The sequence below is a fragment of the Ursus arctos genome, unplaced genomic scaffold (genome assembly GCF_023065955.2).
Source record: "Ursus arctos isolate Adak ecotype North America unplaced genomic scaffold, UrsArc2.0 scaffold_13, whole genome shotgun sequence".
Classification (NCBI taxonomy): domain Eukaryota; kingdom Metazoa; phylum Chordata; class Mammalia; order Carnivora; family Ursidae; genus Ursus; species Ursus arctos.
Window position 1 is genome coordinate 20,499,095 of NW_026622797.1, and position 26,429 is coordinate 20,525,523.

A 26,429-nucleotide genomic window follows, 5' to 3' on the forward strand; every position below is an offset into this window, starting at 1 on the left:
TTCAATTTATTCTTTTAAAGGGCTATTATGCACTTTTAAATATAATGATAAAAAACTACATTTGAGCATAGAGAATTAGTTTCAGTGAATACATAATTCAATACTTGTGTATTGAGACTCAAACCAAATTATGAATCAAAACCTAGAACCAACTATATTAATTTGCATTAAAATGAACCAATCCATCTTTTTTTATAAAACTGCAAAATAAGCCCATTAAAAGAGTGCCCAATGTATAATTTTAAACTAGAACAAAATCTTTGTTCTCTTAAAATTATACAGCCAGAATTCAAATATCAAAGTAGTTTTGAAAAGGACATATTTCATTAGGCTTCAAGTTCTAGGAGAAAACAAGTACATCTCCATCCTACAAAACTAGCAGCAATAAAATATCTCTCATAGATGATCTGTCTCCTCATCTGTAAAATGAAATAGTTGAATCAGAGCGTTTCTAACATCTCCTCGTGTCTTAAAGGATGCTGTAGGCTAAATTTCTTTAGAAAATGAAATGCACAGGAAGATAATGTAGAATAAAACAATATCTACTACTTACTAATGTGATTTCTCTTTCTATACTCTCTCTAGTGCATGGCTCGTTTTGGCCCAGCATAATCCCTAAAACCATCTGAAACTAAGTGTAAGGAGACACTAGATTCAGACAACCTACATTTAGTTCAGATTGTGCCACATACTAGCTAAGCAATTATTTCTTTTAAAGATTTTATTTATTTATTTGAGAGAGCGAGAGCGAGCATGAGCAGGGGGAGGGGCAGAGGGAGAGGGAGAAACAGACTCTCAACTGAGCACGGAGTCCAACGCCGGACTGGATCCCAGGACCCTGAGATCATGACCTGAGCCCAAATCAGACACTTAACTAACTGAGCCACCCGGGCGCCCCTAGCTAAGCAATTATTGACATGCTCCCTAACCTGTCAATGTGCCAATTCCATTTCTCCATTTGTTAAATGGGAAAAATGATGATTTCTTTCCTACCTATGTCTTAAGGATAAGTAATAATATCATTATTAATTAACATCCTATGTATTAATGATGAAATATGAGAAAACACTCTGTAAACTCTAAAACACTCTAAAAATGAAAGGAAATTATATCAGCAGGAACAAGACATTTTTTAGTCCTGAAAGCCTGCAGTTATCTTATTGCTGTATTTGACCATTTTTCTTTCAATTTTCTTTAAGCAAAAGAGTCTATTGTGAAAACAGTACAACGCAGTCTTCCATTTGATGTTTTTCCAAAATTCTTGCTTAAGCTTTATCAAGCCATACCCTCATATCAGCCTGTTATTAAGCATTAAAAGGCTCTGTCTGCTTTTATAAGTGAGCTTTGTTATAAATTAATCTTCTATAATTCCGCAGAACTGAACAAACTAGAAGAAGAAAAATGAAAAGAAACCATCCGCTGCACTTCGTATGCCTTCCAATTTCTATTATTCGGACTCATTTACCTTTGCCCAGAAATGAATAAACTTTGTGAAACTGAGAAAGCTACCATAGCATGAAATTTTCTACATTCTTTTATCTCTATGGTAAGAGTTCTACTAATTGCTTATTTTAGAGAGCTAAAAATAAACCACCAAGTATACCGAGAGAAGCTGGCAGTGCTCACAGTCCCTAGTAAGAGGGAGTGGATCATGGCTGCACATTTAAAATCCAGCAGTACATTCAGCTTGGAAATTTCCCCTTGAAATTTAATAAACTTTACCCCTAGGTAAACACAGACCATCAACATTTTAGTCACAATTATCAAGTGCTACCCAAAAAACAGAGGAGAACTTTTATCCATATCCATAATGCTACTCCAACTCTGTCAGGTTCACTTTGTCCTTGATTTGTAGATCACAGATCTAGACTTATGCAAATAGTGGTATTTTGGCTATTAAGGAACTATTTAAAATGCAATCTTGTAGAATGGTTTTAATTACTTTTTAGTTAACTGACAAAGCATTACATCATATCTAATTATACTACACCTAAGTCATTGATAGCATGAGTTCTCTGATTAATAAAATGTTAGTTAGATAACTGGTTTTTAAAATGATTAAGGAGGGCACGTGTTGTGAGGAGCACTGGGTGTTATATGCAACTAATGAATCATTGAGCACTACATCAAAAACTAATGATGTACTACATGTTGGCTAACCTGAACATAATAACAAAAAAAAAAGAAAAGAAAATGATTTTGATATACATCTTGACTTGGGAAGCTATAGCAACACAGAGATCAGAGAATCATCTAAAATTATGCTGTTGCTTTTGGAAGCCACAGGAAAATATCCAATGATGTGTAGAGATGTAATTACTGTCTCCATTGACCCACCTCGCTTCATCTATCATCTCAGGCCCCTGCAAGTGCGCGGAAAGAGACAGAGAGTAAGAGAAGCAGTCTGCCCGGGGTCCATACAGCTGTGAGGCAACAAGCCTAATGCATCAATGGTGACTGGTTAAATGTATGCAAATCCTTCCATGGATTTGTTTCTCCATTAAACCTCAGCCTTCACAAATCCTCTGAAGTAACCAAACGAAGAATTTCTCATAAAACCAAGAAGAGCCAATGTTCATACAATCAACCGGAGTTCTACCCCCAGGCTAGAGACCATGACTCTGACATTCTACTGTTCAAATGATCATATGTATGATTTGATTGTGGAGACTGACAGTTGACCTTACAATACCTACATTTTAACATTCAGATCACCACAAAGTAAAGCACCATCACCCTAAAACATGTGAAGATTTGATTACTCATGGATAGTAGTTTTCCACCTGGGGGGGAAAAAAGGTGGGGAAATGTTTGGGAATAAAAAACATAAAGTTTAACTATGTGGGGTGTAAGTCATTTGAAAATACACCATTCCATTCCACACATTCTTAACACATACTCAACCTTAACTACCTCTAAATAAAGGGAACCCACACATGTAGGTGAAAAATGGTGTGTAGATTTACATTGTCAATGAATCTGAAACTGTTCAGACACTCTGTACCTTTGTGGTCATACATCCTTGTCCCGTGACAGCACATCCTTCCACGTGGCTCTGTGTTGTCTACATGCAAACACACACACACACACACACACACACACACACACACAGAGCAAGGCTTCCACTCAATCCAGATTTGCGGGGCAAGATCTCAAGATCTTCTGGTCTCCATTCTTCAGAGTACTCATCGACAGCTACTCTGACACCACAGAACACATGGGTTTTCAGGAATGACTTCAAGAACAGCACCATCGTGAAAGCCTGAGTGCCCATAAGCCAAGGCCAGGAATGGCCACAGTTTCACTGAATCAGTGGTCACCAAAATGGCATGTGTATTACACAGAGAGAAAAGGACAACCGACTGAGGTGTAAGAAGAGAATAGTGGAAAGTAAGAACAAAATTATGCTCTACTAATATTATTTATTTATTTATTTATTTTTATTTATTTATTTTTAAAGATTTTATTTATTTATTTGACAGAGAGAGACAGCCAGCGAGAGAGGGAACACAGGCAGGGGGAGTGGGAGAGGAAGAAGCAGGCTCCTAGTGGAGAAGCCTGATGTGGGGCTCGATCCCAGAATGCTGGGATCACGCCCTGAGCCGAAGGCAGACGCTTAACGACTGCGCCACCCAGGCGCCCCTCTGCTAATATTTAATATGTGATTTGCCCAAAGCATATGTGTATAATTTTAAAATGAATATGTGTTTATGTGTGTGAGTATATATATATATATATATATATATATGAGTATATATACCATATATATATATATATGGACTACAGGATCAAAAAAGTTTGCAGATGATTAAAGCCACATAAGCTAAAGTGATTTATATATGTATGTAGGCAAATAAAAGTTTATTACTTAAATCAAAAATTTTTAAATGCTTAAGTCACGAGGATTCCAATTTATAACACTAATTATATACTTTTTTCCTTATTTTGTTATAACGGTTCATATCTCAATCTGCTTTACAAAAAAAAGCTCCTTTTACCATGTCCTCAATTAATAAATATTTCATGAAAATGGACAGTAAGGAAGAAAACAAGACTTATAAAATTCCTTTCCGACTCAACATAAATTCAGCTTTATATAAAGGTTTAATGATAAAATATCCCAAATAATCATAGGAATCAAAATAAAAAACAAATTAAAAACAAATCAAAAACAAAGTCAATTTTATTTTTTCAATCACTTACATTCAGTTGTTTTTGCTGTGCTCTATTAGAAGAAACACTGTTTTTTATAATCATTAATATTTTAAAGGAACTAAGCAATCAAAACCAAATCTGGAAAAATTAGCATCCAGCATGAGGTGATTTTAGGTCATCAGGGCAATTTCATTGCTGCTAATTTTATCTCCAAGTAAGAAGCACTTCTGTTTCACTTTCCCACCCAAATTTTATGGGATGTATAATAAGGAAGAAATATTTTTAAAGGCGAAAATACAAGTGAATGTGTAAATAGGTAGAGAGGAGGAAAAGTATATTTTAACTCCAAGGGCCATGAATTCCACATTCTATCTATCCCTCTCCCTTCAAAACATAGAGAAAACACACAAAATGAGAATATTCAACATAAATTTCCAAATGTGTAACCATGAATTATTTTCTGACACTCAAGAGAAGTATGAAAATAAGCAAAGACAAGGTATCACAGAGGAAAGTCTGATAAAAGACTAAATTTCCACATGGTATGTAAAAAGAGAGATCCTGAAGAAGAAGAAAAGAGGATAACAGAATATTAACAGACACTGGATTTCAAAATGCCAATATGAATTTAAAATAGTCACATCTCCCTTAGATTATGCAACATTTTTTTCTCATTCACTTTGATCTGTAAATATATTTACAAGAGACCTCTATATTTTTATGAAGAAACACTGAAACTTACAGCATTTCCTTTCTAAGAAACTAAATTTAGAGAATGTAGGAGGTATAGGGAAAGACAGTCATTATAACATTCACAATTTAAGGGGAAAAGAATTTATGGTATCTTAAAGCAAATAAACACCAAACTTGTTTAAACTTTTAAATAGTACACAAAGACTATTGATAATTATAATGCAGTTATATATTTTCACTTTCTATAGATAGATACCTACCCATGTCAGTATTTGGGATAGCAACTGTTAATATTTAGTTCTGCAACTAAACTTTTATTTATACCATATAAGTTAACACAGCTCAGTAACTAAGATCAATTTTCAAAATATAACCAAGCAAATAAATAATATCTGTTACTAGCTGATTTATTTCATAGTAATTTTGCCACTTCCTATTCTAGACTTCCCCTTCCTCAGCCAAAATCTCATATATCACTGCCTTATATTGACACCTGCTGGCAAGTACTGGAATTGCATAGTTCTCATTTGATTAAGCAGTTGTTAATTTTGCATCTGAAGAAAGAAATGTGGAAGATAATATTTCAACTGCAAATAATACAACTTTTAATTTTTTAAAAGCAAAAGTAAATTTATTCTAAACATTTAAGTTTTAATGCTTTCTTTAGGAAATTATAAGTCTCAAGAAATCTATCCAAAGAATACTTCTGATGGCAGTTAATTTACCCAATGACTTCAGTAGTTGAACCTGTGCTTATTTGGGGTATAAATATGAAACTAAGTAACTTTATCTAGTATTTGAACTTCTACTGTTTCCTACGTGACTAACTTAATGCTTTGGTCACATGACTTGAGAAAAAGACCTGATTTTGTGGAAGTATGCATATAAATGGATCAGAAAAATAACCCAGCTAATAAAAAAGAAATGCTTTATATATTCACACTTGTAGTTAAAGAGGAAAAATAACATGCATTAGTGAATGAGCTTTTATTGTTATTAAAGCTGCCTGTTCCTGATATACCTAAAATGTTTCTACCAGAATAAACATTTTCTCTGAAGTGAACCAAAACACAACACACTGAAATAATTAATTTATGAATTTCTATAACCAAATTAATTATTAAGTTGTATTAAGTTTTAATTAACTTCTCATGCAAACGAAACCCTCATAAGTATTTCTGCAAAGAATGCCCCGCTACCAGTCTGTCTCCTAAAACTTTTCCAAAAAAAAAGTTTCTAGACATGAAATACACTTAATTGACCAAGCTGTAAAAAATAAAAATATATGATCAAGTTAATAGAATACTGCTTTCCCCTCCTACTGCACTGCCACATAACATGCGGTTTAGATGCTTGGACATGTCATATTTTATATCATCGGAAAAGTCATAGTGTCCTAGAGACAGTCGTTCCAATTACAAATGAGTTTGGGCAGCTGACAGGGCAACAAGATGCATTACTTAGAATGGTACTCAGCGCGTGACGAAGGCAGACTGTGGTACTGCGGTGCTGTATAAATTGCTTTCCCATTCCTGTTACAATTCCTTCCTTCCTTGTCTATCACACTGCTCCAATTTTTGACAAAGTAATGAGACAGTATGAACATGGTATAAAGCAAACAAAACTATGATCAAAAATACAATAGGCAACTTTTCTTTAAAACACAGGAGCCCATTCAATGGATTATGTTTAGGATGACGTAGTATTTGAAATTTGCAAGTGTCAAACAAGTTGCCTCCCGAAAGTGTACTTAATCCACCTGTTCAAATAAAATTAAGTTCTTCAAGTTTAGCTATAATATATGCAGATTCAAGAATATAGGGGATATTTTATGATGAGATTCAGTCTAGTTTCTAAAATGTGTTTTAATTTTTTAATGGAAAAACAATTAGCTAGAAAGGGATAGACAGTTACTAAGTAATCTTACTGAATTATTTAAAACTCTTATTTAAAATTTACTGAAATTTACACAAGACTAATATACCATTCAATATGAAGACACTACAAAGTATCACAGGGGTAACAGGTCTTAATGAATGTAGTTTTGCCATATTTTCTCCAAACAGTTTATCAGCCCTTCTCAGAAGATAAGATTTTGTCAAATGCAAAATCAAAGATGCACTAAAACAATACTTATTTCAGAAGCCCAACAAAATTTAATGAAGCAATTCACTTAAACAGCTTTTATAATCAGTCACTAAGAAAAGGAATCCTTCCTTGATAAGAACCCTGAAAGGTTATTTTTTAGAGCCTGAGAAACAGGAGAATTGTCAGACACCCGAGATCCTCATTTCAATCACTCAGTTACCTTACAGAGCTTCTGATACCGAGGAGAAGAAACTGCCATCCTTTGTAAACGATGTAACAAAACCACAACTTTCTGCAGAGACGTTCTCACCACAGCCATCATTTTAAGTTTACCACACTTCTGGAGACACCTCAGAATTTGCATTATAAATGAAGAGCAATGATCATTTCCTCCCGGTCACTGGACAATGATTTGCCAGTTCTCTGAGCATGCTCGTTTCCAGGAATGCATTTGAAAGATACAGGGGTTTAGGTGCTAGGCAAAAGGAGGCTGGTATTCCTTCAACTTCTTCTCAATTGAAAAAAACACAGACAAATGCCACAAAGAAAGCCCCCAGCAGATGCTCACAGTCCGTACTTGCTCAGCACGGCTCGGGCAGACACAATGAGCAAGTTGTTGAGCCAAATGCTGCCTGCCGCTGGAGAGGAGTGCGCTCCGGAGCCAAAAAGGATATTAAGTGAAACATTAAAGCTGCAGATACATAGCAGACATCCCCTGGGAACCGAGATTCAACACATCACCACGGTGCATGCCTCAAGGCTAGTTTATATTAAGAGATCGAGCGGTATTCATTCACTCACTCTAAAAGAGAGATGCGTTCACTACCCGACTGCATGCAGCTCTGGCTGTGCTCTGTGGGATGAGTGAACAGACATTGTTATAAATCTTGAGAAGAGCAGAAGGGTACCTGACTTTAATGATATCAGCCCCTACATTAAGTGCTAATAAATCACCTCCAGACGGGTCTCAGAACAAGACCACCTAAAACAAAACAGAACAAGAAATACCTGCAGGGGGTATGTGGCTTTACCTAGGACACCCAAAAAGCAGGGTCGTCCATGGGCTCTCAGATGCTTGCCCAGGAGAAAAGCCATGAGAAATCGAATTTCTAATGTTAGGTTAGGACTTCTCTAATTATACAGTGAATTTAATAAAATACAAAAGAAAAAAAGTCTGTAACGGACTACTAACATTCCAAATTACCACATTTCCCCTTAGACAGCATCTTCGTGATCTCATCTTATTTGCCATAATGCTGTTTTAATTTTATGAGTAAGAAACATAAAACATGATTATATGATATAAAAACCCAGGACAGAATTTGAAGGTTTTATATGCATGTGCATATGTGAAATGTGTTTTCTACTGTGGCTGAATACTATTACAAGTAACAATTGGGGTAAAGTACTCTTAGGAAATGAGCAAAATAACCCAGAATGATTAAATGACTGGGTCAAAGGGCACAGCCAGAAATAGAAGCCAGACGTTTCTCATTATCAGTGTCCTGCTCGAACTAATAACTCAGGTAAGGCTGCTATTTCTCTACTACCATCATGACTCTTTAAAAGAAATGCAGCACTGAAAGTATTTCTCTTCTTTGACTTTGTCTGCCTTCTCAGTCCTTCATGTTAGTGTGATTGAAAGTCCTATACTGGGTCTCATAGAGTTGTGTTTATCAAGCAGTGTTTTTGTATATTTTGCTGCTTCTGCTTTATGTTTTTTCCCTGAAGGTCTATACTGCCTCCCTCTGGATAGGCTAACAACGTCAAAATATCTATACAAAGCCAAAATCGGAAGAGGCAGTCAATGATGTAATTAAAAATATTAAGTTAATAGGCAAAAATAAAGAAACAACATTAGATTCGTGATTATTTAGGTGTCGGGGTTTGGGGAGCTGGTACAGGCGGATTGATAGCAAAGCCATATGTGGTTTCTTTTGGGGGAGGGTGAAAATGTTCTATTTGATTGTGGTGATTATTGCACAACTCTGTGAATACACACCACTAAAAACAACTAAATTGTATACTTTAAATGGATGTCTTGTGTGGAATGTGAATTAAATGTCAATAAAGCTGCTATCAAAAAAATACACGAAGCTGTAATTCCTGTCCCTGAACCAGCAGCTGAAGCTCACACAGTAGAGGTATAACCCGTAAACACCATGCTGGTCGTGGCGGTGGGTACCGGGCAAGATCGACAACAGTCTAAACAATCAAAGCCCGCACCTATGGAATGAGAGGAGGAAAATAAGACTGAAGGAGAACAGGGGAGATGAAAATACCACAATCCCCAAACACACCTTTTGTGAGAGCAAAAGCAGCCACCTGTTATAAAGCCACCCAGGGCAGTAGGCTTTTGCCCAAGAAAGAATCAGATCATCTCAATTAATTGGTTCCTGCTAAAACTGTAAAGCTTGTATTCTGAAATATAATTAAAATGATAATAATATCCTAGAATATGACAAGAAAATTCAGAATAAATGCATTTGAACCAATAGATAAACTTAGAGGGAAGACAATAATAGGCTTTCCTTCAAACGCCAAAAAAAAAAAAAGTTTCTGCACTTGAGTCAGATTCCCTTACCTAAATACAGATCCACAGTGACAGCCACGTAGTGAGGCATCTTCTCCTGGATGTTACTCAAATGCCTTATTTCAACATAGAATGAAATTGATCACCCCTTCACAAGCCACACTCACTGACACCACCTCCCTGAGTCGTTCTTTCCCTATATTCCCAGCCTCAGCCTCTAATCCTGCCTGGAAATCCTCTTAGTCTCTACCCTTCCCTTGTCTACCCATACCATAAGGTCATTAGGTCTATTCCCCTGGTGACTGCCTCATTTCTGGTCATTACCCCCTCTCACCAGACGGCTGCAAGACCATCTTAGCAGACGCACACCCTACTGTCAGTTTTGCCAGTTCAAATCCATTCCTAACAATGCCATTGGCTAGATTCCTAACAAAATACAAATCCCATTGCATCACTCTCTTGCTCACTATTCTTTAACAACTTCTCCCTGTGGCCACCAGATTAAAACATAAAATACTTAGCAAGCCAAACAAGACCCTCTGTGATCTGGACCACTCAGAAATTCCGGAGCTGCTCTCTCCAAAGGACTGGGTTTTCTCTTGCCAACTCTGCTGAGGAGGAAAGCCTCACCACCTTGCAACCAGGCAGTAAAACATAAACACATAAATCCCAATGATCATCCACCCTTAACAGAAATGGCATGTATCATAGCATAATCCCAGAAATTAATCTCCATCTTCCATGGTGCTTCCAAACTACCCTTTATCAAATACTTACTCAAATTCACCTTAAACTGAATACAGAGCAGGCTTCTTCATTTTCAGGAAATGCTCCTATGGCTCTGCATCCAGTTGTCGTATACGTGTCATAAGACATGAAGCAAGTACCACCAGTGAACGTGTCAGTGAACATGTCACGTAAGCAGTGCCAGGTGCACCCCTTGTGCACGAGCACACACAGGCTGAGGTTCTGACTCCATTTTTTTCGGTGCACCCGTAAACTGCCCCCATCCCCCACCACGACACCAGAAAATTTATTTTATAATTTCAGACACTCTTGTTCGTACATTCATTTTCTTCAACAGACATATTTCCATCCCCAAACCTTTCATTCATTTTAACTCTGTTCATTCACACCAACGGAGGTGTCATTAATACAAAAAGTCATGGGGTAATTTAAATTCTCTTGTCTCAGAAATAACTCAGCAGAAGGTACTAAGTCTCTAAACGCATCTACCTCTAAGATGCCAAAAATAAAGCCATAGGAGTTTTTTAAAAATAAAATGGAGAGAACATTTTAAAATTAAGATCATTTTTAAAAGGAGCAAGGCAGTGAAAAATCATGCAAATTACCATAACGGGAAATATCCTAAACAAAAGCAAATACATGTGTTTATCTTTAGACAAACAAAGAGACTGAAATAGGTTCTTAATAAATGCCCTCTTTAATACTTCTTGTGAGCCACAACATTAAATTTCAGGAACTATTTTTGAGAGGCATTAACTATACATGTCACAATGTGCTTTATTATTTTAGTCAGTAACCTTTCTTTCTTGGTGCTGGTTGCCATAAGACAAGCAATCCTGTGCTTAGTTATTTTTATTTAGAAAGAATTTAAACATCTTCATTTACATTTATTTCTACAGTTTGGGTATTCACTAAATATCGAGAAGAAATTTGAGCTATGGTAAGAATATATTCCAAGATAAAATGTGTCAGAAGGCATTATTAAACTCTAAGACAGGTCTGCATTTTGCTGATGCTAATCGTCAAGGTTCATTTCAAGCCTCCTTGGCTCATTGTCTAAAAACTGTTGCCTCTTCAAATGCACAGCCCGGGTATCTTCTGAGTTGAACACCATTACGTAAAGTAAGCATCCGTGGGCATTTATAGGTCAGGCTTCCAGTTGTTTAAATCATAAAAAATAATACATTCTAGCATCGGCCCACACTTAGAGCCCTCTCTAACCCTCTGAAAATGAGATGACAGCTAAATATTTCTTCAAATAACATAGATAGCGGCCTCCTGAGATTCTAGATGGTGAGACAAAAGCACGTATTTAACCTCTATACCTGCTCGGTCACCCTCATTATCAAGTCACGAATGTATTATGCAATGAATAAGAAATAAGAAGTAATGTAAGTAAACATAGATTTTTGTTAAATTAATCTCGAGGCCTCCACCATAAAACACCCTAACAGTCCATATGCATGGGAACAAGTTACAAATAAGTCTATTCCCAAAAGGTCCTTAAAAAAAAAATGTTTATACTTTTTAGTGAAAACACTTTCAAACTTAGAGATAATTCATAAGAATAGGAATAGCTCTAAGGAAGCTACTGTACCCTCTACCCAGAGCCACATATTTGTGAACATTCTGAGTTTCAAGGGAAGAGAATTCTAAGAAAGGACGCAAAAAGCTCATCACACGGAATTTCATAATGCTGCAGCTAGGGTCCACGGGCAGCAGTCAGTATTTACCTAGAATCCACACACACAGCCCCGCGTAGACAACAATATGGAGTAACATAATCTCTGCCCCTGAGGAGTCGTGTGATCGGCTGGGACAGGAGAAGACGTGCCTCAGATGACACTGGGTCATGAGTTCACAGGCATATCAGAAATAATAACGGTCAAAATGATGTGCGAATGACATAGCAGACAGAAGTAAGATGTGAAACTGTGGTAGACAAGGGAACTGCTCCATGAAAATCGCTTTTAAAACCAAGTTCTAAAGGAAAAGGTCTGAGATGGGCAAGACTAGGTCACTCGACACAAAGGTGGTAACTTCAAGGGCACTGAAGCAGTTGTACTTGGGGGCAGAAAAAGGGTACAGGCATGCTACGTGAGATTCCTCATGAATTTTTGTAAAGGAAAGATTTTGTGTTAGCACATTTCGTGGAGGAGAAAAACTTGAACCTCAGACTGCATATACAATCATAGCCATCAAGCTAAAGACATAAAACTAATACCTCCAAGCCTGATGTTCTTAGTTGTAAATTAAGCCACAGAGCCTTTGCAGCTTTTATATTAAGTATGTTATAATAAATGGAGAAAGGAACAACTTCATATTAAAAGGAAATGCTGTCATAATTTAGGATTCAATAAGGCTAAGTGTAATAGGGCTTAAAATGACAAAAACAGAACAGCTATGAGCCTGTAAGTCTAAATAAACAATTATTACTTCCATAAAACAAGCTGTTTTTCCTCTCTTATTAAGTAAAATATTTTAGAAATCTTATTTGCAGAAACCAATGATTCACAGGGGAGCATGGGTCTCATAACAGAATGAGGTAACAACCTCACCCTTCAACGGTAACAAATGTGCAGGTAGCTGGACCAAAAGAGCACAGTGAAAATAAAAACGCTGGGTGCGGATCCCCGCGCGCTTGCCTGCATCTGCTGTGTGAGCTCCCTGGCCAACCCCGCGTCCTGAAGAGCATTCTCCCGCTGAGAGGCATCCGCAAGCACGTTAACTGTGGTTTCCGCTTCTTGGATCCACTTTAGGAAGTTCTCCAGATCCCGGCGAGAGGCCTGCACTGCCCTCAACTCCGCTTCCAAGGCACTCTGTCTGTCAGCAATGCTGCAGGTAACAACACGACAGGCACGTCTCTGTTACTTACAGTGCGAAAGTCCACATCACGCACACCCTAACAAATTAACACACAGCCTCCAAGGAACCTTTATTTATTTAAGTACCTAATGTAACTGGGACATTTATTTATATGTGTGGCTTGAATAATCCTTAATGGGAGGAGTATTGTGAATAGTGAGAAGAGGGAGAGAGACATATAAATATTAACAAAATCACAACCATATCATAAAATAATTATGACTCCATTTTACAACTCCTAATTGTATATTAAGTTATCCCCCAATGTTTTATTTCAATACCTTAGTAAAATGCCTAACACTCAGAGGAAATATCAATAAATATTCATGCAATGAGTGACTAAATGAATTCTAGGAAGCACTAAAATCAGAAGAAATACTTAAGATAAAATGAAAATAATTTAAAGGGCTTACTTTATGTATTTTAAAACAACTCAGATCAATAAAAATTGGTTCTTTAAGCTGATTTAATAATATTATATTTGAAAAACACTGGAAAATCAAGCTTTTATAAACCCATCATTAAATCTACATCAAAATTAATACACAGAAATATGGAGTTGCATGATTTAAGAGATATACATACCTGTATATTCAATCTTTAAAACTTTATATACCTCAAAGCTTCATAAGAAGAAAACAAACAATTTTAGGAGCACCTGGGTGGCTCAGTCAGTTAAGCTTCTAACTCTGTTTCAGCTCAGGTCATGATCTCAGTGTTGTGAGATCGAGCCCTGCATAGGGCTCCACGCTGGGCATGGAGCCTGCTTACGATTCTCTCTCTCTCCCTCTACCCCTCCCTGTGCCACTCTCTCCCTCTTTCTCTCTCAAAGAAAGAAAGAAAGAAAGAAAGAAAGAAAGAAAGAAAGAAAGAAAGAAAAAGAAAAGAAAAAGTTAAAAATGGATACTAACAATTACACCCTAGGTGTTTAAACCCAAGGGAACTGAAAACACGTATCTACACAAAATCTTGTATACAAGTTTTCAGATAGCATCATTATTTATTATAGCCAAATAACAGAATCAACCCAAATGTCCATCAATAAAGAAATGGATAATAAAATGTAGTATACCCACACATGAAATACTCAACATAAAAAGGAATGAAGTACTACTACTTGTTGCAACATGTATGAACCTTGAAAACAGGCCAAGTAAGAGAATCCAGACACAAAAGGCCACATACTATGTGATTCCATTCATATTTATATGAAATGTCCAAAAGAGGTAAATCTACAGAGAGGAAACAAATTAGTTGTTGCCTACCACTAGAGTGGAAGGCAACGGGGACTGACTGCTAATCCCAGTTTCTTTCTGGGATGATACAATATTCTAAAATTAAGAGTATTGTGATGGTTGCACAACATGGTGAATATACTAAAAAACTCTGACTTGTACACTTTAAAAGGGTTAATTTCATGGGATATGAGCTATATCACAATAAAAAGTCAGCATGGGTAATATGATCTCGTTTATACACATTTTCTATTTCATCCACTCATCTATCCGTACATCATGCATCCATCCACGTCCTATATACAGGACTGTCTGTATACATAGATAAAAGGATAAACATCAGGAATGTTAATATTATAAGTTATTTCTAGGTGCTGGGATTTAGGTGCTTTACTTTCCTGTTTGTACTTTTTCTGTATTCTTTAAATTTATAATGAACAAGTATCTTCTTCACACATCCATAAGCAAATTCTTTAAATAAATGGGTAAAAATTTAAACAGAGATCATCATAGAAGATATATGGATGGCAAATAAGCACATGAAAAGATACTCAGCATCATTACTCATCAGAGAAATGTAAATTCAGGCCACCATGAGCTATCACTACATAGTAGAATGGCTTTAAGAAAATGACTATAACAAGTGCTAGTGAGAATGCAGAGTAACTGCAACTCTCATATATTGCAACTGGGAGTGTAAAATGGTACCCCCATTAAAAAACAGCCCAGCAGATTTTTTTATTTATAAAGTTAACCATGTACTCAAGAACAATCCAGCAATCCCACTCCGAGGTATTTACTCAAAAGAAATGAAAACATATACTCACACAAAACCCGTATGCAAATCTTTATTCATAATGGCCCCAAACAGGTAATAACCCAAATGTCATCAAGTGGTAAATAGATAAACTGTGGCATATGCATACAATGGAATACTACTCAACAGTAAACTACTGATAGATGCAACAACATGGATGGAATCTCAAATGCATTCTGCTAAGTGAAAAAAGCCAGACACAAAAGCTATCTGTTTCTGTTCATAAGCCATTCTAGAAAGTCATCAACCTCATCTGAACATTTACGTACTAAGAAACCTCCAATAGTGTTTGGCTGCTTACAGAATAAACCCAAATTGTTTTTCCTGAAACTCAATGTCCTCCATAATCTATCACTAATTCACTTTTCTAGCTTATCTCCCAGTTCTAATACTCTGTTCAGGTCAAAGTGGTATATGCTCCTTTTTCTCTAGGATATTCTTTTTTTTTTTTCTAAAGATTTTATTTATTTATTTGACAGAGACAGCCAGCGAGAGAGGGAACACAAGCAGGGGGAGTGGGAGAGGAAGAAGCAGGCTCCTACTGGAGGAGCCTGATGTGGGGCTCAATCCCAGAACGCTGGGATCACGCCCTGAGCCGAAGGCAGACGCTTAACGACTGCGCCCCCAGATGCCCCCCCAGGATACTCTTAATGCTGTGCTCACCCAAAAACTTCATATACACATAAAAATGTCCTTCTGACCACCTCCACTTACCAAAATCCTACCGATCCTTAGGGTTAAGGTCTACCTTCTTTAGAACAACCCAGCCCAATTAGATTTCCTTGCTCTGAGTTCATAAAAGGTCATTACTCTTCTTTATACAGAAATTAATCACATGTATCCCGAAAAAGCCCTTGGCTTGTGATCTTGTTTCATGCTTAAATTTTACTTTGACAGCATTACATGGGTTTGTTTTCTGTTCTCCTGTTCTGTAGACTCACTATGGGCAGAAGCAGTTTTATATGTTCTCCATATTTCTCAGAGTCCTTATTACAGTATTATAATAAGCATTTATAGAATAATGACAATCTATTTATAATGTCTTTAAATGTACCTTCCGAACACCAGTTTTCAAGAAGCTACTGAGAGATGGCCTACACAAAAATCAGTTTGTAAGTCAAGAAAAAAAAAAAGATAAAGCAGCATAAAAACAAGAGATCCAAGAGCAGGAGAAGCAAACAGGCCCACATGCTAATGGTGAAAAGAGATCTCAGAAGAGACAGTGATGAACTGGGCCAGATGAGGGCTGTCATCAGCATTCCAACTGCTACATTTTCTTATTTTAACTTGACAAAACTAATGAAAGATACACTCTGACAAAACAAGGAAAGAACCCAAAAGAGAAAAGAAAAACACACATACATACAAACAAACACATGAAATCCAGGAAACAGGGATTCTAACCTAGGAGAAAACACGGAATACCCCTAGGATTATGGCTGTGCAACAGGCCTAGAAAGTATGTTTACAGAAGAAATGTCTCTAAGAAAAAAATACTAGATGTGACAGACTGCTTACTGTGATTGACTTTGTGGGAAATTATACTGTCAGACCACTGGAAAATGTGGGAAGCATTAGTAATAGGTGCAAAAAACCTAAGCACATAAAAGCAAGGCAATTACTAATTTCAGGTGAAAAAAACAGAGAGGAAGCAAAATTATAGTAAACTTCAGTGCTTGGCTGTTAATGATGTTTAGACACACATAACAATGTCAGCACTGAATATCTGTTTATCTAAAAATTCAGCAGTGGAATTGTATAGCCACTGTGGAAAACAGTATGGTGATTCCTCAAAACATTAAAAACGGAATTAAAATATGATTTAACTATTCTGTTTTTGGGCATACACCCAAAAAATTGAAAATGGGGTCTTAAAATGATATTTGTGCACCCATGTTCATAGCAGCATTATTCACAATATATGGAATATTCCACAAAATTATGGAAGCAACCAAAGTGTTCATCAACAGATGTATGGATAAGAAAAATGTAATATACACATATAAAGGAATATCATTCCGCCTTAAGAAGGAAAGAAATTCTGACATCTGCTTCAACATGGATGAACCCTGAACACATTACACTAAGTGAAATAAGCTAGTTACAAAGACACAATACTGTACAATTCCACTTATATGAGGTACTTAGAGTAGTCAAATTCATAAAGACACAGAGTAGAATGGTGGTTTCCAGGGGTAGGGGAAAGAGAATAGGGAGTTATTGTCTAATGAGTAGAGAGTTTTCATTTTGCAAGATGAAAAGAGTTATGGGGATGGATGGTGGTAACAGTTGCACAACAGCATGAATATTTACTACCATTGAACTGATACTTAAAAATGGTTAAGATGGTAAATTTTATGTGTATTTTAGCACAATAAAAAAAAGTGAAAAAAATGCAATGATGAGGAAGGGAAGAGAATGATAGCATGAGAAAGCTATACCCTATATGTTTACCAGAACAGGATTAGCAATAGACAACGTCTAATACTGATGTTTTGGAAAATAATAATATACTCATTTTATGTAGAGTATGGAAATGTATAAATGACATAAGGAGAAGCCAAAAGAAGAAAAAGTAGCTGCCCCTAAGGAGGGAGACTGTGGTTGAGTAGTGAGAGAACTGCTATATTTTATAATAAACCTTTAATTTTTAAATCATATGTATATATTTCTTTACTTTCTAAAATTTAGAAGTTACCCACTAGAATTTGGGTGGTTAGTGGTGGTGGCTGGTGTTTTATCTTTCACCTAACCCCACTCACATTTTCAATTTTTAAAACATCAACAGAAAAAAGTATTAAGAATAACCAAAACAAAATCGCTTCTCAGCCTTTTGGCTAAGATCAAGTGAAGAATAACCAAAAAAAAAAAAAAAAAAAAGGTTGTGCCAAAAAGGTACCTAAAAGCAAAAAACGAAATGAGTACACACATGCAATTAATCGGCCATGAACAGGCAACTCTTAACACTCACATGAAATTAATGACTATAAAATTTGGTAAAGTCAAATACTTTAATTCTATAGAATCAGTATCATTTATTTTTAAGACTATTTCTATGTATAAAATAGGTTATGTGGCAAACAGCTAATGAAAAAGCAGATCATTATAGATTAGCTCTATTAAACCTTAAGAATGCCCAGACTAGAAGCAAAAGGATGCAATGTCTGAGAATCCTATGGGGTTATTTACCTATAAAAATGAAGCAATTATTAATCCTTAGTCCAGAGCTTTACTTTTTTTTAAATTTTTATTTTTTAATTTAAATTCAATTAATTAATATATAATGAATTATCAGTTTCAGAGGTAGAGGTCAGTGATTCATCAGTCTTATATAACACCCAGTGCTCATTACATCACATGCCCTCTTTAATGCCCATCACCCAGTTACTCCCTCCCCCCACGTCCCTCCCCTCCAGCAACCCTCAGTTTGTTTCCTATAATTAAGAATCTCTTATGGTGTGTCTCCCTCTCTGATTTCATCTTGTTATATTTTTTCCTACGTTTTACTTCTTTTACTTTAAATATGCTTCCTCCCCCCATTCCCATTCCCACCAATCTTCCCCGTCCGACCTAATTAATTTCTACTTTCACTTCAGAACTTGGTGCAGACACCTTCTATGGCACCTCACCCCACACATGGCATGATGTCCCTTACCCTATTAGTGTGCCATCCTGCTGTGACAAATCACCACAAACTCATGGCTTAGAGCAACCTGAGCTTATCATCTCACAGTTCCGTCAGTTAGTTTCTGAAACAGGGCTCGCTGGACTGAAATCAAGTTGCCAGCAGGGCTGTGTTCCTTTGTGGAGGCTCTAGAGATAGTTCTTTCTCCTTGTCATTTCCAACGTCCGGCTGGAGGTCAGCCATTTTCCTTGGCTCCTAACTCCTTCCGTCTTCACTTTTAAACATGCATGTAATCACCGGGGCCACTCACATGATCCAAGATAGTCTCCCAACCTTTGGAAGATATTCTGCCACCATATTACATCTCCAATCATGAGTGAAAGTGAATATTTTGTTTCTGTTTGAAGCTTCTGAATCATCAGTGTGCCTGGTATCCCCAGGGCCTATACACAATAGCAACTCAAGTATATATTGAATAAACTAATGCAAAAATAGGAATTACGTCTTTCTTCCTGCAGTATTTTAAGGACAAAATGAGGCATACACACATAAATGTATCAAGATATAGTAAACACTCAATAAATTATATTTTCCCTAATCTTGTACATGAATTGAGTGAAATATCGGGAAATTAATTTTTTTACAGCATGCAAATGTGCACTTTAATAATAAAGGTCCTGGAGAATTTTTTCAAATTCACATATATCTGGGTAAAAGATATTTTTTATCATGAATGTAATTAATCATTAAAAATAGTGAACATACTAGAAGCTAAACTCTATTTACAGCAGTCCAAATTATCTTCATATTATTATAATAAATATAGATTTTAAAACCTTATAATCATAGTGTATATTAATTTATATCTGATTTTTTACTATAATTTCATATGTAATTTCAAATAGAATATAGCTCAAAGGTAACATACCACCCATGTTAGTCTTCTTGAAACTAGATCCAATGCTGAAGTATGGTACACTGGACACACTACAAGAATCTTTTACCCCTTTTCAAGGAATTTCACATGATTTATCATACTACCGTAAGGCCAAAAATAATTGCTAAAATGAGAGGTTCAGGAATGTGTATGCACACTTTATCGCACAGGCTAATAAATTACCTTTAATGCCATTTGCACATTGCTCTCAGAAGAAAACGACCTAATTCCACCACCTCTGCCATTTACTGGTTATATGGCTTGGGATAAATCACTTCAAATTTCCAATTTTTTTTTCCCATCCTTAAAATAAGTTGCTTGGACTAGATGAGTAAAGGACCCACTTCAGAGTCTCCGGGGGTCCTTTTAAAACCACATAATCCATCACTGAGAATATGAAACCTGCTAGAAGAGATCCTCCATTTTCACCCCCAACCCTTGCTTCAAATTCAGCTTCATCAAGAATCACTGCATGTAAATGAAATGCTTCTGATGGGGAGGGATGAGTGCAGGGCAGGCAGCACGAAGGTTGGGAAGTGTTCATGTGCAAGTTCCTAAGATCACATCCAGCACTGAACTCACATTTGTCTATAATTCTCATGGAATAGTTCATATCTGGCAGTTCAGGTCGCTACATCTCAAGATCAGAAGAGCCAGAGAAGGTTCTGAGAAATGTAATGGGAGAATACAGGGGAAGGAGCGCGGTTACGGGGGGGAAGAAGGATTTCAAGTTTAGGGAATTGTGGCTACTAGACAAAGGAAGAGATTTTTTTTTAATCTTTTTAAACTTATAAATAATAAAGAATAAGGATAGGCTGAAAATCTAACTGTAACAATATTTGAAGTTTAGAAGGGTAACTTTAGCAGAAACAAGAATTTTTACTTCAAACAGAAATAAAAGACTACAGAATTCTTTGGGACAAGAAATGGTGCACACTGAAAATATAAATAGCTTCTCAAAAAAGATTCGAGGAATCCATGGGTGACAGATTTATAATAGTTTATCTTAAAGGGAACTGGGATTTTTTAAATGTAAACTCTCAGCTTTTCAAGAGATTTCTGCTATAAAAGCAGCTGACAGTCTACAAAATAGCTTATAGTTATTTTGTAGCATAACAAAACGTGGCCACCCACATAACTGACTTTTTTAATGGTATTTTAAAGATGTTATATAATACCTGATATTTTAAGCTACAAGATATAATATATTAATCCAGTGCGCATGTGCTTATTATAATTGGTTAAAAGAGTGAATGCAACTAGATATGTCCTTTTTTTAGAGATTTTATTTATTTGAGAAAGAGACAGGGAGTGTGAAAGAGCACAAGAAGTGAAGAGGGAGAAGCAGACTCCCCACTGAGCAGGGAGCTGGATACGGGCTCCATCCCAGGACCCTGGGATCATGACCTGAGCCAAAGGCAGCCACTTAACCAACTAAGCCACCCAGGCACCCCTCTTCTTTTTCTATTTTAATGGAAAAGAATACCTTAAGAAACCCACGGATGTGTGTTGCTAAATTTTGGTGTACTTAAAAGGTGACCTTTACAGTTACATGAGATCTAAATATATTTATCTCTTTTGAAAGGAAAATAGTGGCATCAGAAGTTTCAGTGGCATGTAGGAAACTTACAATGAAATAATTCTTTAAGCTTTTCAATGGATGCTTTCACAAGGTAATTTTGTTCTTTGGTAAATAAAATAACATTTAGCTAAAAAATGTATTAAAGCACCCTTTGGGGAAATGCAGTTGATTTGATGAAGAATTAGTCCCTGCAAAAATACCCTACAATCTATGGTCTTTTGGTGACCCAGAGATTGGGTCATCATCATCAAGCACTTAAAGATTCACTCCATGGGATGTAAGGAGACTGCTCTAAGCTGCTAATGCCACACCAATTGGGAAGCTCAAGAAAAGAGCCCCCACTGGCCCCGCACCCACTCCATGATGCCTGCCCTCGACCTTGTATAACGGAAAGGAGCAGCTCTCCACAGGGCTGCCACTGCCAGCAAGTAAATACATAAGACCAGAGAGCTGTTTCCATGACAGAATCTCTATCCCCACACCCTACTTCCCTTTCAGCTAAATCACTACCAAATAGCCGGTCTTCATTAGCCAACCAATATTGGAATGGACCTCCAATACTACTCTGCCCCTTCCCCAATCTGCCCCAATTCACCCCCCAAGCCCTTTTTCTATTATGTCCAGAAATCTATTCTATGATCAGCAGACCAGAGATCAAGTCCTTCACCTTATCCTAAGTGAAATTGGTCTCCTTAGGACCATCAGTTCCCCTGGAAAACTTTTAACAAAGTTTTTTCTTTTCCCTCACAAATCCTACATGCCCCAGGGTGAGTAGTTGGAATAAGGGTCCTCTTCCTTGTTTTCCACTGCTACTTTCAGACCATTGTCCCCCACCTTCCAGGCAAAATCCTACTCTTTCAAAGCACAAGACATTTATCCACTATGTTCATATACTGACCTCCAGGCCCACGGTCCCTGCATAATGGTGATAACAATTGCTCACTACTTCAAAAGTTAAGTGATGTCTGAAAGTCAACTCAAGATCTGCCTGCCAAGCCAAAGGGAGGGACTGCAGCACCCAGCAGAAGGGACATCTTAGACACGATTAGGGCTAGGGGCCATCTCTAGCTCCACTCCTCTACAAACACCTTCCTCTCCCCTGCTCCCGACCTCCCATCTGCCTTCTTTCTACTTGCCTCTGAGTAGATGAGCATTGCTAAACATTTATTGTAATAAACCACAAATAGGCAGCCATCACTGCCCAGAAAAACCAAAGTTCCCCCAGGAAGCTCTCAGCCCCACCGACCAGAATTCTGATGTTACCTGTGATCCTATTCATATCTCTCTCAACCCCACCTCCAGCCTCACTGACAATATACCCATGGATCATAAAGAGAGCAGAACCACTGCAGAGAATCTTTCATAGTTAACTAGGTATGTATACGTGTACGCATGTATGTGAGTAGACGTGTATACGTACACATACATATACATAGACACTCCGGGGCGAAACAACATTTCAGACCAAATCAGACATTTGCACTTCAAAAGTTACTATGAGCATTTTTCAACGGTCAATACATCTCAACTCACACTAAAAAATTTGTTAATTGGCATTAAGAGATACAAGCGGCAAAAACATGTCACAGATGAAAACGGCAGTGGTCAATGTATATCACTTAGTTAAAAATGTTAGAGATGGGCCTTTTGTTTGCAGAATCCAACGTATTGGGAGCTAGCTGTGTTTCAGAACTAAGAATTTTCTGTACAATAAAAAATTATCATTATGAATGTATCTGTATGACATAGTACACCCAAGTAGGGTCTGAGGCAGCAAACACATTAATATTTCCACAGCTAGGAACAAGGCAATTTATACCAAGCAGGAGAAATGGAGGCTCTAATAAACAGCCTCATGTCAATTCAAAGCTTTCTGTTATCAGAACGTGTTGGATTTGGGCATTGGAGATAAGGGAATGAGGCCCTGTAACTGTGAATGGCCAAATTACTTAGGCCAATTGTAATTCATACAAAACATTTCCTTTGAAAGCTGATATTAAACGTCACACATTATGCCACAATGACCATATTCCATGAGCAAGTGTAACAACCCTTCACTGCCCCCCCCCCCGAATTTGGCTGACAATGACACATACACAGAATACAGCTGGAAGATAAGAAAGCCGTAATATAAGGCCTCTCAGTGACCACTGCAGAGGACACAATGGTCACATACTGAAGAGTGTTACATTATTCATAGCAGAGGCCCCCATATCTTTCATCAGATCTGGTTTCTAAACTCGACACAGATAAGAACAGTAAGTGGAATCACAGACAGATCTAAGAGGCGGGTACACAGAGCAGTCACCAGCAATCGCTGACATTCTGGTAACAAAGGAGGAAAACAAAATTATTTTTAAAGAATGTAAGAGCCTGACTGCACAGTCCAAAAGGTTTGGCTATCAGTCTCAGCTCTGCGCTTATGAGCTGTGTGATCTCGGGCACTCCTTAACTTTCCTCTGCTTCTGTTTATTCACTGACACAGCGTTGATGAAAACGCGGCCTGTCTCTTATGGTTCGAGGATTAAATAAAATAATGCATGTGCAGGGATTAGCACAGAGCCTGACAATGAGAAGACACCCAATAAAATTCATACACTAAAAATAAAACAGAAAATCTCACAAAGCATAGCAGCCTGAATAAATTTACTACCAATTCTTCAGAACTCAGAGTAGGAAGAGCATTATCATAACTTAGTATAGAAAAATATCATCTTGACTATGCTCTGTGACTTTGAACACGTCATCACCTTCTCTGAGCCTGAGAGCATTACATTAGACCATGCATTCTCAATGGAGGTGAGAAGTGGTTCTTTGGTGGGGCAGGGTTGGGGAGGGAAGTGGAAAAAATCTACCCTTTTTATGTATAAAGCACAACTATAAAGTACAGAGACAGATACACAGCGCACCCATGGCATGAAAATTTTATGGGAGTGGGGATCTAACAAGGCTCTTTGGGGGTTGATAATGTAAAAATGTTGAGAAACCCTGGCTTAAATGCACTGTAAGATTGTGTATAGCTCTTAAAGTTCCTTAATTCTATCTTTACAACAATAACACCAAGAATTTTTTTAAAAAAATGTTTCTTATAAGTCCATATGTTTTGTTTAAGGCAAGGAAAGATTTGTATATTCTAGAAAGGTCTCCAATTAAAACAGTTAAAATTGTAAATATCACTGTGTTTAAAAGAGAAAATCCTCGCAATACATAGAAACCCCAGCTGTCACTCATGAACAGGATCCTGTGAGCTACAGTTTTGTTGTATTTTCCTTGCTTTATAGATAGCAATATACCTAAATCATGTCTAAATTTTAATGTTGATGTATTCCCCCAAAAAATGCAGCAAGAAGACAGAATAAGCACAATGACTTGTAACTACCATAAAATTGGAACACTGTGCTTGTCTTAGCTCTGACAAATGAAAGATCACCTTGGAATATAATTCATTTTTAATTGCCTCTTCCATCTAATCTAACTACTGCTGTAGGCTGTCTTAAAATATTTACAAAGTAAAAGTAAAAAAAAAAAAAAAAGAATTGCAGGTGCTAAATAAAGCAGGCTTCACATTCCTAAGTGATCAGTTTTTCTGGTATCATCTACAACAAAAACAGTCATACTTCTTACATATGGAGTCTTGGAAACACGCAGATAAAGTATGCTTAGGGATGATCTTAGTATTAAAGCTGTCTTAATTCAGATATAATTGACATATAAACATTGTATTAGTTTTAGGTGCAGAACATAGTAATTGGATGTAAGTATGTACTGCAAACTGATTAACACAATTAGTTAACATCTATCACCACACATGGTTACACATTATTTTCTCTTGTGATGAGAACTTTTAAGATCCACTTGATAATACTCAAATACATAATACAGTCTTGTTAATGGTCAGCACGCTGCACATTACATCCCTAGGATTTAATCCTATAACAGGAGTTTATGCTTTAAAGCCATTTTTAATTCACCCTCTTCCTGCCTTAGTTTTGGGACACTTAGTATATCCAAGTAAGTTGTTACAACAGAAGAAAACCATGGAGCATTGCATCAAGAACTGGGGATGTACTGTATGGTGACTAATCTAACAAAATAAGTATTATTTTTAAAAAAATAGAAGAGGAAAACAGTTGTACTAAAATGCTAGAAAGAGCAGTGTTCTAGTATCTTCCGCTTTAACTACTCGGAAGTGTTGTATTTGCTACCCTACTCTTATTTCCTCCAGAATCCTAGGTATATGTAGCAACATACATATACATATAACATATATACATATACATATATACATATGTAGCAACATACATATACATATAACATATACACATATAACACTCATATACTGCCTCATATACATATATACATATGTATACATATACATATATATAACACTCATATACATATATACATATGTATATGTATATATACATATACATATAACATATATACATATAACACTCATATACTGCCTCGTAACTCTTGTCTTTGAGTTTCCCAAAAATCTAAAATCTACTTTGCAGACTCTAACTAAAAACGACACTCTAAAAATGTATAAAACACCTCCATGTCAAACCGTTACTAAATGCTTGGTCGTACTTTATTACCAGTAATATGCATCATAAAGTGTTCTAGTATCATCCATTTTATTCACTGCAAAATAAATGTGATTTGATACAAATTAGCTTTCAGGTGGTTATATCTGAATATATAAAGATGTGTGTGAAACCATAATTTCATTAGACACAGGCATTCCCAGTACTATGCAAGAAGTAAACACTTTTTCCTGATGATGAATATAAACATGCTATCTTAAAGAGACGCTAACCACTGTTTATAGTTCCTCAGATCCTAGGTGTCAAGTGACAGAAAAATCTCTCTTATAAACACATATGCTATTTTAGACTGTTCCAAATATACTGACTAGACAGAGTAATGCAAGGAAAACAAATTAGTCGAAGTCCTAAATATACATAGTAGATTTCAGAAGTCTGGCATCGGATCCATGTGTGCTCAGCTTCAACTAAGGACGACCTGGCCAAACAGCACACTATTTTAATTATATTTTTTTAAAGATTTTATTTATTTATATGACAGAGAGAGAGAGCATTAGTAGGGAGAGCGGCAGGCAGAGGGAGAAACAGACTCCCCAATAAGC

General features: G+C 36.7%; 1 protein-coding gene across 13 annotated transcripts in view; it reads right to left on the bottom strand.

Moving 5' to 3' along the window:
• The window catches only part of UTRN (utrophin), a 539,750-nt gene that overhangs the window by 213,845 nt on the left and 299,476 nt on the right, over positions 1-26,429 (bottom strand). For all 13 annotated transcript variants that reach the window (XM_057310986.1, XM_048225919.2, XM_048225918.2 and 10 more), the window contains one exon: positions 12,862-13,051. In XM_057310986.1, the coding sequence (XP_057166969.1) occupies positions 12,862-13,051 (190 nt within the window). The remainder of the gene's footprint in view (positions 1-12,861; positions 13,052-26,429) is intronic.